General features: G+C 41.0%; 1 protein-coding gene across 13 annotated transcripts in view; it reads left to right on the top strand.

The window, feature by feature from the left end:
• The window catches only part of ANO10 (anoctamin 10), a 288,539-nt gene that overhangs the window by 52,990 nt on the left and 221,403 nt on the right, over positions 1-14,146 (top strand). For 9 of the 13 annotated variants that reach the window (XM_045436772.1, XM_045436775.1, XM_045436777.1 and 6 more), the window contains exons 2-4: positions 5,821-5,973; positions 9,089-9,286; positions 10,876-11,010. In XM_045436772.1, the coding sequence (XP_045292728.1) occupies positions 5,835-5,973; positions 9,089-9,286; positions 10,876-11,010 (472 nt within the window). In that variant the 5' untranslated portion in view covers positions 5,821-5,834. Of the gene's footprint in view, positions 1-4,556; positions 4,588-5,820; positions 5,974-9,088; positions 9,287-10,875; positions 11,011-14,146 lie in introns of all 13 variants that reach the window. The other 4 variants (XM_045436774.1, XM_045436776.1, XM_045436769.1 and 1 more) reach the window with 1 other exon arrangement.

Genomic DNA, 14,146 nt, shown 5'->3' with positions numbered 1-14,146 from the left:
GAAGACAGAGCTCAGCTCGTGGGGAACAAAGGCTCTGGCCAGCGCCATCTCCCTCTCCCATTCCCCAGCCGAAACCCCAAAGGGAACCAGTTCACCAAACTTGCTTGCACCGTGCAAACACCCAGGGCTGTGCTTCTGTGGATCCATCCCTCCGACGGGTCTGCCTCCCTCCCGGTCGCTGCAGGGCCCCTCCTGCAGAGGACCACCGACAGCAAAGCGATCTGAGCCTGCCCCTCCCGCCCCTATGCGTCTTGTGGATCCACTCCGGCTAATACGCCAGATCCCATCGAAGCAGCACCACAAGCCTGGCAGTGTGCAAGTAGCCCAGACAGGGGCACCGCACTCGACAGTGAGTCCTGCCCCTGGGAGAGGAGAAGATAAGGTACACACCAGTCTGACTGTGGCCCCAGCGGTGGGCTGGGGGCAGACATCGGGTCTGGCTGTGGCCGCCCACTGAAACAAGTTACTCCGGACAGTACAGGGGAAGTGCCCTGCAGTTCCACGCCACTCCAGGGACTGTCCAAAATGACGAAAGGGAAGAATTCTCCTCAAAAGAAACTCCAGGAAGTAGCGACAGTAACGAATTGATCAAAAACGATTTAAGCAATATAACAGAACAAGAATTTAGAAAAATAGTCATAAAATTAATCGCTGGGCTTGAAAAAAGCATAGAGGACAGCAGAGAATCTATTATTACAGAGATCAAGGGACTAAGAAATAGTCATGAGGAGCTAAAAAATGCTATAAATTAGGTGCAAAACAAAATGGAGGCGACCACAGCTCGGATTGCAGAGGCAGAGAATAGGTGAATTAGAAGATAAAATTATGGAAAAAGAGGAAGCTGAGAAAAAGAGAGAGAAAAAAATCCAGGAGTATGAGGGGAGAATTAGAGAACTAAGTGATGCAATGAAACGGAACAGTATCTGTGTAATAGGAATTCCAGAGGAGGAAGAGAGAGAGAGAGAAAGGGGCTGAAGGTGTACTTGAACAAATCATACCTGAGAACTTCCCTGATCTGGAGAAGGAAAAAGGCATTGAAATCCAAGAGGCACAGAGAACTCCCTTCAGACGTAACTTGAAACGATCTTCTGCGTGACATATCATAGTGAAACTGGCAAAATACAAGGATAAAGAGAAAATTTTGAAAGCAGCTAGGGATAAACACACTCTAACATATAAAGGGAGACCGATAAGACTAGTGGCAGATCTATCTACTGAAACTTGGCAGGCCAGAAAGGAATGGCAGGAAACCTTCAATGTGACGAACAGAAAAAAATATGCAGCCGAGAATCCTTTATCCAGGAAGTCTGTCTTTCGAATAGAAGGAGAGAGAAAGGTCTTCCCAAACAAACAAAAACTGAAGGAATTCGTCACCACTAAACCAGCCCTACAAGAGATCCTAAGGGGGATCCTGTGAGACAAAGTACCAAAGGCATCGCCACAAGCATGAAACCTACGGACATCACAATGACTCTAAACCCATATCTTTCTATAATAACACTGAATGTAAATGGACTAAATGCACCAACCAAAAGACACGGGGTATCGGAATGGATAAAAAAACAAGACCCATCTGTTTGCTGTCTACAAGAGACTCATTTTAGACCTGAGGACACCTTCAGATTGAGAGTGAGGGGATGGAGAACTATTTATCATGCCACTGGAAGTCAAAAGAAAGCTGGAGCAGCCATACTTATATCAGACAAACTAGACTTTAAACTAAAGCCTGTAACAAGTGATGAAGAAGGGCATTATATAATAATTACAGGGTCTATCCATCAGGAAGAGCTAACAATTATAAATGTCTATGTGCCGAATACGGGAGCCACCAAATATATAAAACAATTACTCACAAACATAAGCAACCTTATTGATAAGAATGTGGTAATTGCAGGGGACTTTAATACTCCACTTACAGCATTGGATAGATCATCTAGACACAGGATCAATAAAGAAACAAGGGCCCTGAATGATACATTGAATCAGATGGAGTTGACAGATATTAGAACTCTGCATCCCTAAGCAACAGAATATACTTTCTTCTCTAGTGCACATGGAACATTCTCCAAGATAGATCACATACTGGGTCACAAAACAGCCCTTCATGAGTATAAAAGAATTGAGATCATACCATGCACACTTTCAGACCACAATGCTATGAAGCTTGAAATCAACCACAGGAAAAAGTCTGGAAAGAACACCCTGCTAAAGAATGAATGGGTCAACCAGGCAATTAGAGAAGAAATTAAAAAATATATGGAAACAAATGAAAATCAAAATACAACAATCCAAACGCTTTGGGATGCAGCAAAGTCAGTCCTGAGAGGAAAATACGTTGCAATCCAGGCCTATCTCAAGAAACAAGAAAAATCCCAAATACAAAATCTAACAGCACATCTAAACGAAATAGAAGCAGAACAGCAAAGACAGCCTAAACCTAGCAGAAGAAGAGAAATAATAAAGATCAGAGCAGAAATAAACAATATAGAATCTAAAAAAACAGTAGAGCAGACCAATGAAACCAAGAGTCGGTTTTTTGAAAAAATAAACAAAATTGATAAACCTCTAGCCAGGCTTCTCAAAAACAAAAGGGCGATGACCCAAATAGATAAAATCATGAATGAAAATGGAATTATTACAACCAGTCCCTCAGAAATACAAGCAGTTATCAGAGAATACTAAGAAAAATTATATGCCAACAAACTGGACAACCTGGAAGAAATGGACAAATTCCTAAGTACCTACACACTTCCAAAACCCAAAGTTACCTAGTGTTGTTGTCATTTTGATATTAGGATGGATTGTACATATCCATAAATGGGGTCTTGTTTTGCATTTTTTTTAAATCTTACAATGCGTAATGAAATGTTCTCCATGTTAATATAGTTGCATCTATATCCTAGTGTTGATGGTGCTGTTGTATGGCTGTGACACGTAAATACTTTATGTGTTTCGCCAGTGTCCTCTTGTTGGACTTTAGGTTGTATACGTTGTGTCTTTTTTATTTCTTTGCCATAACTAAACCCAAAGTAAATGAGAAAGAGAGAGAGGAAAAAAAGGAAGTTGTAATGACTTCCACTGTATATATATTCTATTTTATTGTCTCCTTGGGATGAATTCCTAGAAATGGCGTTGTTGTGTTGAATGGTAAGCGTATTTAATATTATTTTTCATACTGCCCCTCTGCTTTCTGGAAAGATGGCATCAAAGTACAACATCTGTCAGCTGGGTGTGAAAATGCCCGATTTTCTACACCTGTGCCGGAACTAGGTTCCGTCCACCTTTCAACTTCAGCAAACCTGAAAAGGGAAAGGCATCTTATGCTTACTTTACATTTCTTTTATTGGTATGTTTGAACATCTCAAAGCGTGTGTTGGCTGCTTCTATTTCTTCTTTTGTGACTTGTGATTTCAGGGTTTCGTATTTTTTTGTTGATTTGTAGGAACTCTTTGGATGTCAGAGATAGTGACACTTTTGTCTGTAGGATCTTGGAAACCTTGTGAAGGTTGTGTCGAGTCATGAAGGGCATATAGTATCTCAAATGAGAATAAATCAGTGAGCAAATATTTTTTACGTATTTCTTGCTGGTGCTCATACACGTGTTTAGAACTGAAGCCTGCATTTAGTGTCTCAGAAAGAGTGTTGTATGGTCTGGAAGTTGTGAATACGGTGGGCCTTTTATACCGACGTTAGGCAATGCGTAAATGCCAGGAAACTGACACCTTTGACATGTGTCCACACACACCCTGCTGAACTGTGGATTGTGCCCTGAGCCTAACCATTCCTTTTCAGCTGGCTCTTTACTTCCTCTTTCCCATGTTCCAGGTCAGAGACCTCACAGTTATCTGTGGACCTTTTCCGAGTTGAAGGCTACGGGTTCTCAGCCTCCCTTCCCAGAAGGTTTATCCCGCCTCCTCAGGCTGCCCTGCCCCAGACGGTTTCTGCTATTGTTTCAGGCCTCCTGTTAGAATGATCTGATGCTTCCGCTGTAAGACTATGAGCTCCCTAGAAGCAAGATGGGGACCTTACTTACTTTTGTACCTTCAGACTCTTATCACAGCATGACTGAAAATAAGCATGTCATAAATGTTCGTTGTATTTGATCTTTCCATTTAAAAGATGACGATGCGTAAGCCCCTGTAGTGTACTGGTACATTAACCATTTTCCTCAACTTTTTGTCCTGAAAAATTTCAGAAGTTCAGGAGAGTTGAAAGAATATTCATATTCTGCCCCCTAAATCTACCTATGGAGATTCATCTCACTCTGACACGTAGCTGATTCTCTGCTCAGAAACCAACAGTGACTCCATTCTGGGCATTGGAGCAGATGTGAACTGTAGCATTCCTTATCCTTAAATGGTCACAGCTCACAAAATGTTGCCCTCTCTGCTCTGGTCATGCTCTATCTGCTCTGTCTATTCCTAATGTCATTGATTTTACACATTATTTCCCTCTGTAGAACATGCCTCTTTTTCTTGATGGAAACTTTTGCACATTAAGTGTTCTGAGTTCCTATAGCTCTAATGGCTAATTTTTATCATTCTTTCATTCTGTAGAGTTCCTGACCACATGACTAGCTGTTAGGAGGTGAGTGCTGAGGCCCGTTTTGATCTGGTTACCGTCATAGAGCCTGGCACGCCCACTTTGGATTTGGCTGTTATTTTATAATAGCATTCCTGAAGCATTTGTGCCATGATGTGAATCCAGCATTGATTTATAATACCTATGTTGCCCCAAAACTTATGCTGTATTGGAGTAAGAGAAAAACTTATCAGTCTAAGCCAGATAACCTAGGTCTATTTGATCTGCTTGTTGCAAGGTCATAATTCACCCTAAAGAATGGAAGGCTGTTCTGTGGTGTTGGTCATTCCTTTTGTGATTATTCCCAAGAATTGATTTGCACTTGTACTTTGGAGTCATTAAAACCCACGTCAAGTACAATGTTAGAATCAGTAAGTCTAAAGTCTGGAAATTGTCTCTGCTGTGAATCACTGGGTTAGAGAGATTCACACGAGAAACATTTTAGAGGGAGGCCATTAGGCCTTAGTGACTGATGCCATTTGTGGATATCCAAGTTGACCAGAGTACTTTTCAAGCGTGGAAATGGAGATAAAGATGATATTCCTGAGAAAGAGAAACTAGGAAGGGAAGCTGATACCGGGGACTTCAACTCCATACCTAAGCATGAACTCGGACCAGGTCAATTCCCTGCTCTTACTGAACTGATGACCCCCATCGCTTATTTGACAAAGCCCCGTTCCTTTGTAGTCACCGTCCCTGGTTAGATACCTGCTCATTCCCATCCTGCACCCCCACCCCTACACACACAAGTGGTGCTGTAGCCACACCTAATCACTTGTGTGTCTCTGATTCTGTTGGCTATTTTTCCTATTTTGTACAGGAATACTGTTTCTTCTACGTAGAATGCCATCCAAGTCTCGCCAGCAAATTCCTGTTCGTTCCTCTAAACCCTGTTCGGGTGTCAGATCTTTTGTAAATACTTTCTGACTCTTCCTGTGTGACAGGGTATTTTACACCTTTTGTCCTTCCCTTATCTGATGTCCTCCCTGCCGTGTTCTGAGCTGCCTACGGGAAAGGATGATGTTCCCCCTGACTTTGTATGGGCCTGGCTCACACATGTGCTTTCAACCATTGGTTGAGCCTGCCTCGTGTCCATCTGGATCATGAGAAATTTTCCTTCTTCCTGGGACCCAGAATTAGGTGTAATTAAGAGAAAATACAAATACATTTTTTATATGTTTCCATATATTTCACTTTTCCATTATAACCCATGTGCTTTTTATTTTATTTTAATTTCAGCACATTTGTAAAAGATGAAAGTGACCTTACCAGCTTTGGATACTTGTGAGAGTTCCTTCACACCTTTGGTGGTCCTGGAACTTGCTCAGGATGTCAAAGAGGAAACCAAAGAATGGCTGAAAAACAGAATTATCTCTAAAAAGGAAGATGGAGGCAAGTAAAACAAATATTACTCAGACTGAGTCATGATCAGTGACTAAAAATGTGCTTTCAAATGTTTTACAGTTTTTTCCCTGATATGTTTCTAAAATTAATATCCATTTCTTTGCTCTTTATTGTTTGTCTGGACTTGAAAGGGAGTCTAAGCATTAGACTGTAAGCAGCACGGTGTGATTTTGTTCACAGCTATAAATGCTGTGCCTAGTACACTGCCTGGTGCACAGTAGGTCAATATTTATCCGATGAGTGGACAAGTGTCTATTTGTGTGTCAGGTAGGGTGCCGAGAGAGAGATTAACACGGTCCCTGCCTGAAAGAACGTCACTGTGACTGTTACTGTCGGTGTAAGGAGACTGAATGTGGATTTCTGGCAACTGAAGTAACAGAACAACAACAACAAAAACAAAAAGAGAGAGCTGTGACAAAGCAGTGCACGATAGTTCAGAGTGAGTCGTTTGTAAACTAGCTGGAAGAGGAAAGGGAAGAAAGAGGAGACCCTTGGTGATGCTTTTCAGGATGGAAAGGGATGACTTGGTAGGAGAAGCCAAAGTTTAGCCCTCCCCCAAAGGGCAAAAGGGGGTCTACATCTGGGGGAAAGAGTGGAGGACATTTTACATGAGGAAACGCTTCATAAAACTGTACAAAACAATACCTAAAACTTCACCAAGTCTCCAAACACTGAATACAACTCAGACTTCTTTTTTGTAAGATTTTGACTGTAAACTGAAGTGCTTTCTTAAAAAGAAAACCTTGAATCAAAGTGGGATTTTCGATTTTTTGGAAACAACCAAGCCAAAAGAAAACTTGAAAACGAGAGTACCTGCTTACTAAAATCAGAGGTGTTTCACTGGATTGGAGTTTGTTCGTTCATTCGTTCTTTCTTTAAATGTTTATTTATTTTTTTAATTTTTTTTTTAAACGTTTATTTATTTTTGAGACAGAGAGAGACAGAGCATGAACAGGGGAGGGGCAGAGAGAGAAGGAGACACAGAATCTGAAACAGGTTCCAGGCTCTGAGTGGTCAGCACAGAGCCCGACGCGGGGCTCAAACCCACGGACTGTGAGATCATGACCTGAGCCGAAGTCGGACGCTTAACTGACCGAGCCACCCAGGCGCCCCTAAATGTTTATTTATTTTTGAGAGAGAGAGAGAGAGAGAGACAGAGTGTGAGAGGGGAAGGGGTAGATAGAGAGGGAGACAAATCTGAAGTGGGTCCAGGCTTTGAGCTGTCAGCACAGAGCCTGAAGTGGACTCGAACCCATGAACCGTGAGATCATGACCTGAGCTGAAGTTGGACGCTTAACTGACTGAGCCCCCCAGGCGTCCCTGGGTCTCTTCTTTAAAATTCCTGTGACGGAAGAGCTTTCGTCGTGCCTAAGAGTGAGGGACTTTCGTGTATTCCCAGTCTTCTCTGTTCCTTGTGTGGAACAGACACACAAGAATGGGGAAGCAGCAGGCATCTTTCTACTGTTGGGAAAGCAAAAAATAACATTCCAAAAAAGCATCCTCATCTTTCAGGTAAGGGTAGTAGGTTTAACACTCATGTTTACTTTTACTCTCTTCTAAACTCCTATTGAAATGACAATAAAAGGATCTTTTAAAAAAGATAATAAGTCCAGGTTGACAAAGAAGAAAGGAAAGAATATAACAGCAGCACCATTTTGGAAGCTAGAAAACAGGTGGATGAGTGGTGAATGACTTCTCAGATTTGAAAAAGCCAAAGCTGAAGCTGGCAGGGGTACAAGTTGAGGTACAGTTTGGTTTATACTGCAGACTGAAGACTTCTAAAGACTTAGGTGTTAGTGACCGTGGAGACCTGTGGAGGCAGAAATAAGTGCTACCAAGAAAAAGGAAACAGAATCGACCAAGATCCATTTGAGAAATAGTTAGCTCCCCTGATCCCTTCTGTATTCTACCATCGGAGCAGAAGACTGTGAATTATTCTGTGCAGAGGGTCAGATGCTTGGATTTTGTAATGGGGGATTTATGCACAGTTGAAAACAGAGATTCTGTACTGAAAATAGGATAATAACTGAGTATTATTACCCCTGTCCTCCACCCCACGAATCTCATACCTCATTTAGTATCCAAAATGTTAGCTAGAATCAATCATCTAGGAAGAAGATTGAATAATCTTTCCTGGGGACTCTGACCAGAGTCAGAGTCAAAGACAAAATAACCAAAGGCAAAGTAACCCAAGGTGCAGAAATCAGAGAGTTGCCCATGGAAAATGACCTGGCCAGATGACTGTGCGTGAAAGGCCATCTTGAATGAACTCCATCGAAACCTTCAGAAGTTCACTGTACCCTGTTGGAACACCTTTCTTAAACATGCGCATACAATAAAAGGTCAAACATCTGAGGAAAATCCCTAACATGAAGGAGAAAGCTAAACTAAAACAAACAGACAAAAACCAAGAGGAAATTAAAAACTCAACTCTCAGTTATGAGAAGGTAGAACATTCTATAAATCAAGAGTTGGATGCTGTAAAATATTCATTTAGGAAAAAAGCTCTTAGAAAGTGGAAATATGAAAGCAAAGTTTAAAAACTCAAAGGGTTAGAAAGTAATTTTGATAAAACCTACCAGAAGGTAGAGCAAAAAGTTACAGAATTGGAAAATTTGACAGAGAAAAAATAAGGAAGTTAGAGGACGCATCCAAGAGGTACACATCTGAATAAAAGGAGTTCTAGAAAGGGAATGGAAGAAAAGGAGAAGAAATCATCTGAGGAAAACTCAAGGTTGATGCCAGGCTTTTTCAGCTGGAAAGGGCCCACCTCGTGCCCAGCACTGTAAATGAAGAGGCCTGTCATTGGGAAGTTCTGGAACCCTGGGAATGGAGAAGATACTACAAACTTCAAGAGAAAAAGAAAAAAGGTCACGTATATAATAATAACACGTATATAAGGATCAGACTTCGTAGCAGAAACATGGGAAGCTAGAAGGCATTTTCTGAAGGAACTTGACTTTATGTGTAGTTCTTATCTATTTGGGAGATATATTTGAATTGTTAATACATTTTCCTTATATCAAACTAGAAACAGTACTTACTTAGAATGTTTTCGTTCTTGAAACTTTTCTGAGATTGTGCTTATCTTTTGTTTTTGAAGGTGCCCAGCTGCTGTTTAGACCATTGTTAAATAAATATGAGAAAGAAACACTAGAAAATCAGAACTTATATCTTGTCGGTGCCTCCAAGATTACATTGTTACTGGGTGCGGAAGCAATGGGTCTGGTAAAAGAGTGTAATGATAACACTATGAGAGCCTTCACATATGGAACCCGATATAACTTCAAAGATTTTGATGGTGAGTCCCAAGATTGTTTCTGTCAGAATCATTTTATCTCACAAATAAGTTTTTGATCAGTAGATCAGGGGTCAACAAACATTTTCAGTAAAAGGCCAAATAGTAAATATTTTAGGCCATGTGGGCCATACGTCCTCTCGCAGTTACTCGACACTATCCTTGTAAAGCAAAAGCAGCCCCAGACTGTAAGAAATGAATGGGTGCAGCTGTGTTCCACTAAAATTTGCTTATAAAATATGGCCCATGGACCTTACTTTGTGATCCGTGGAATAGATGAACATAAATTAGGGTGACAAATGTAACTTATTACTATTATTCTCTTCTAGTTCTTAGAATGGTGTATGTTCACTAGCTTGATACAGAAAAATGTTATAATGAGAAATGCGGTAGTTCAGTATTCTAGAATTGCCATTTCCTGGTAGAGTACCTCGTTCTGTTCTGGCCTCATAGCCCGTTCCAGAAGAGAGTGGTTTCTGGAAAGAACTGAGACAGCCAAGGTGGCTATGAGGTCAGAGTGGGAGTTTGGCTTCAGAATAAACTGGTCCCTTCCAGGGCTTTGGAGTTAGAAGATGTGATTAGGCTTCTTCAAAGTCACTCTGGATTTTTATATCTTTATGCTTTATTAGCCTAAGTGATAATGGTAAAAAATCACCTCATTTAAGAGGATTCGCTTGTCAAAAAACAGCACTGTTTTCTTATCAGACTGTCTTCCCCCAATCTTATGGGAGGAATATTCAACTCCAGAAGGGAACAACCTGGGCTGAAAAGTTTGAAGGAGGAGAATTTGTCATGTAGGCAAACTTCAGTTCCATCCCTAGTTAGGATAGTGTTAGAATTCTGCTCATTGGCCTTAAGTGAGATCAAGCAGGTGTCTGCCATTTGGATATTTGCACCCTGGTATATAAGAGCTAGGACCGTAGTCCCTCGCTCCCCTTAGCTGTGGGCGATACATGCCGAGACTCTCAGCGGGTACCTGAGATAGCAGACAGTACTGGGCCCTGTTTGGGCTGTGTTTTTTCCTATATGTGCATACCCGTGGTAAAGCTTAATTTATGAAGCAGACACAGTACGAGGTCAACAACAACAATACTAAAATGGAACAATGGTAATAATCTGCTGTAAGAAAAATGGCGCAAATGTGGTCTCTCTCCAAGTACCTTATATTACTGTATGCACGCTCTTCTTGTGATGATGTGAGATGATTCAGCTCCTGCCTGCTGAGGTGAATGAACTAGGCATTGCAACGTGGTATCAGGCTACCACTGACCTTCTGACAATAGGGCAGAAGGAGGGTCATCGCCTCTGGACCATGACTGATGCAACGAACTGCAGAAAGCAAAACCCTGGATAAGGGGGAGCCATCGTACAGTGACTGAAGGGTTGTATTATGTGAAGGCAAACGGTAATTTACTCTTATAAAAAGGCGCTTTACGTTCTATTTAATTTAGGAGTTTTATACTTTGCTTACTCCTTGTGTTATTTATTTATTGTTTATGTCCTCGTTTCTATAACCCCAGGTTATTTGAATCTTACTAATTTTATTTTGGCCGTCGTGAGAAAATAACTGGAAATTTTTTGTCCTCATTTAGATGACAATGACGACTTCCTCACGATGGCAGAATGTCAATTCATTATCAAACATGAACTCGAAAATCTTAGAGCCAGAGATGAAAAGATGATCCCTGGCTACCCCCAGGCAAAGCTGTATCCAGGAAAGTCGTTATGTAAGTCATGCTATCAGCCACCTCACGGACACATGCTCTGATGCAGTTGTTTTTGCTTAGTGGATGGATAACAAGTTAAAGAAGCTTTGTTGTTTTCTCTTACTGAAAAACATAGGACTTTATAATAACATATTCTCATGAACATGCCTTTTGCCATTGAGCTTCGTTATATTGTACCTTTGGATCAATATATTTGTTCCGTGTGGTTTGCTACTTATTTACCAAGATCTCGCAGCATTTGGTTTGCTTAAAATTGGGTGTGAACACATATGCGTATTACTCAATACAGATTAGCAAAGTTTACATTATGCCCAGACGAGGAGTGAAAATGGGAGCCATTGTCTTTTCCTGGAGCCCTCTTTCCATCTCCTCCCCTTTCAGTGGGTGAGCACATGGGAACAAGGCTTCGAAGGGTCACAGAGTGACATGATACCTGAATGCAGATCAGCAGCTTGCAATTTTGTGATTTTCTGTCATCCCATTTGAAAGAGAATGCTAGTTTGCAGATAAAGTGCTCACTACAGTGTGTAATTCCAAGTCTGCCTCCTCCCCCCACCCCCCAGGGTGGCAAGGCCTCAGAGCATTTTTGCTGCCCAAATATACTTTAAACATATAAGCTACTGTGTTCTCTAGTCAGTTTAATACTACCTTCCAGGCTTCACCCAGCGGGACAGATGCCTGGGAAGCAGTCCACGTTCAAATTTTCCCTGTTGTCATCAAATATATATTAGGGTTGGTCTGTTCAAACTAAGGTCCAGTCATAGATCACCCATTTTGTATGGTGGTTGTGTCTCTTAACTCTCTTTCTCTTATTGTGATAAAGTGCACATAACATAAAATTTAAAGATTGAAGATAAAAAATTTAAAGATTTTCACTGGTATTAAATATATTTAGAATATTGTACATTGTCCTCACCATGCCTCTCCATAGCTCCTTCCATCTTGTAAAACTGAAAACTCTGTATCCATTACACAATCACTCTGCCTTCTCCCCTGGCCCCCTGCCCAAGCAGCCACCATGCTACTTTCTGTCTTTATGGTTGTGACTACTCAAATAAGTGGAATCATACAGTATTTCTCTCTCTATGACTGGTTTATTTCACTTAGCATTGTCTGCTAGGTTCGTCTATGTTGTAGCATATGTTGGAATTTCCTTCTTTTTAAAGACTGAATAGTATTCCAGTGTGTGTGTGTGTGTGTGTGTGTGTGTGTGTGTGTGTCTCTGTGTGTATACACGTGTATGCCACGTTTTGCTTGTTTACTCATCCGTCAGTGGACCCTTGGGTTGTCTCCACCTTTTTTCTATTTAGAATAATCCTTTTATGAACATGGGGTGCAAATATCCCTTCAGGGTCCTGCTTTCAATTATTTTGGGTATATACCCAGAAGTGGAATTTCTGGGTCACATGGTATTGCTATTTTTAATTTTTTGAAGTACCTCTATACTGTTTTCTGTAGCAGTTGTGCCATTTTACATTCCCATCAACAGTGCCTAAGAGTTCCAGTCTCTCCACATCCTTCCTCTCCAGCATCTATAGTCTCCTGATTTGTTCATTTTAGCCACTCTGACCCGCGTGAGGTGGTATCTCAGTGTAGTTTTCATTTGTATTTCCCTGATGAGGAGTGACGTTGAGCAACTTTTCATGTGCCTATTGGCCATCTGGGTGTCTTCCTTAGAGAAGTGTCTATTCATGTCTTCTGCCCATTTCTTCACTGGATAATATGTTTTTTGGGTGTCGAGTTTGATAAATTCTGTATAGATTTTGGATACTAAGCCTTTATCTGATATGTCATTTGCAAATATCTTCTCCCATTCCATCTGTTGCCTTTTGGTTTTGTTGAATGTTTCCTTCGCTGTACAGAAGCTTTTTATCTTGAGGAGGTCCCAATAGTTCATTTTTGCTTTTTGCTTCCCTTGCCTCTCTAGACACGTCAAGTAAGAAATTGCTGTGGCCGAGGTCAGAGAGGTTTTTTCCTGCTTTCTCCTCTAGGGTTTTGATGGTTTCCTGTCTCACATTCAGGTCCTTCATCCCTTTTGAGTTTATTTTTGTGAATAGGGTAAGAAAGTGGTCTAGTTTCATTCTTCTGCATGTTGCTGTCCAGTTCTCCCAGCACCATTTGTTAAAGAGACTTTTTTTCCATTGGCTGTTCTTTCCTGCTTTGTCAAAGATTAGTTGGCCGTACTTTTGTGGGTCTAGTTCTGGGGTTTCTATTCTATTCCATTGGTCTCTGTGTCTGTTTTTGTGCCAATAACATGCTGTAGTAGTAGAGGCTAAAGTCTGGGATTGTGATGCCTCCTGCTTTGGTCTTCTTCTTCAATATTACTTTGGCTATTCGGGGTCTTTTGTGGTTCCATGCAAATTTTAGGATTGCTTGTTCTACTTTGAGAAGAATGCTGGTGCAATTTTGATTGGGATTGCATTGAATGTGTAGATAGCTTTGGGTAGTATTGACATTTTAACCATATTTATTCTTCCAATCCATGAGCACGGAATGTTTTTCCTTTTCTTTGTATCTTCTTCAATTTCCTTCACAAGCTTTCTATAGTTTTCAGCATAAGATCTTTTACATCTTTGGTTAGGTTTATTCCTAGGTATTTTATGGTTCTTGGTGCAATTGTGAATGGGATCAGTTTCTTTGTCTTTCTGTTGCTTCATTATTAGTGTATAAGAATGCAACTGATTTCTGTACATTGATTTTGTATCCTGCGACTTTGCTGAATTCATGTATCAGTTCTAGCAGACTTTTGGTGGAGTCTATCGGGTTTTCCATGTATAATATCATGTCATCTGCAAAAAGTGAAAGCCTGACTTCATCTTTGCTAATTTTGATGCCTTTGATTTCCTTTTGTTGTCTGATTGCTGATGCTAGAACTTCCAATGCTATGTTAAACAACAGCGGTGAGAATGGACATCCCTGTCGTGTTCCTGATCTCAGGGGGAAAGCTCTCAGTTTTTCCCCATTGAGAATGATATTAGCTGTGGGCTTTTCATAAATGGCTTTTATGATGTTTAAGTATGTTCCTTCTATCCCAACTTTCTCAAGGTTTTTTTTATTAAGAAAGGATGCTGTGGGGCGCCTGGGTGGCGCAGTCGGTTAAGCGTCCGACTTCAGCCAGGTCACGATCTCGTGGTCC

The sequence above is a fragment of the Leopardus geoffroyi genome, chromosome C2 (genome assembly GCF_018350155.1).
Source record: "Leopardus geoffroyi isolate Oge1 chromosome C2, O.geoffroyi_Oge1_pat1.0, whole genome shotgun sequence".
In the NCBI taxonomy this organism is placed as follows: Eukaryota; Metazoa; Chordata; class Mammalia; order Carnivora; family Felidae; genus Leopardus; species Leopardus geoffroyi.
The sequence above is the reverse complement of the archived record's forward strand: the minus strand, read 5'-3'. Positions and strand labels throughout refer to the sequence as shown.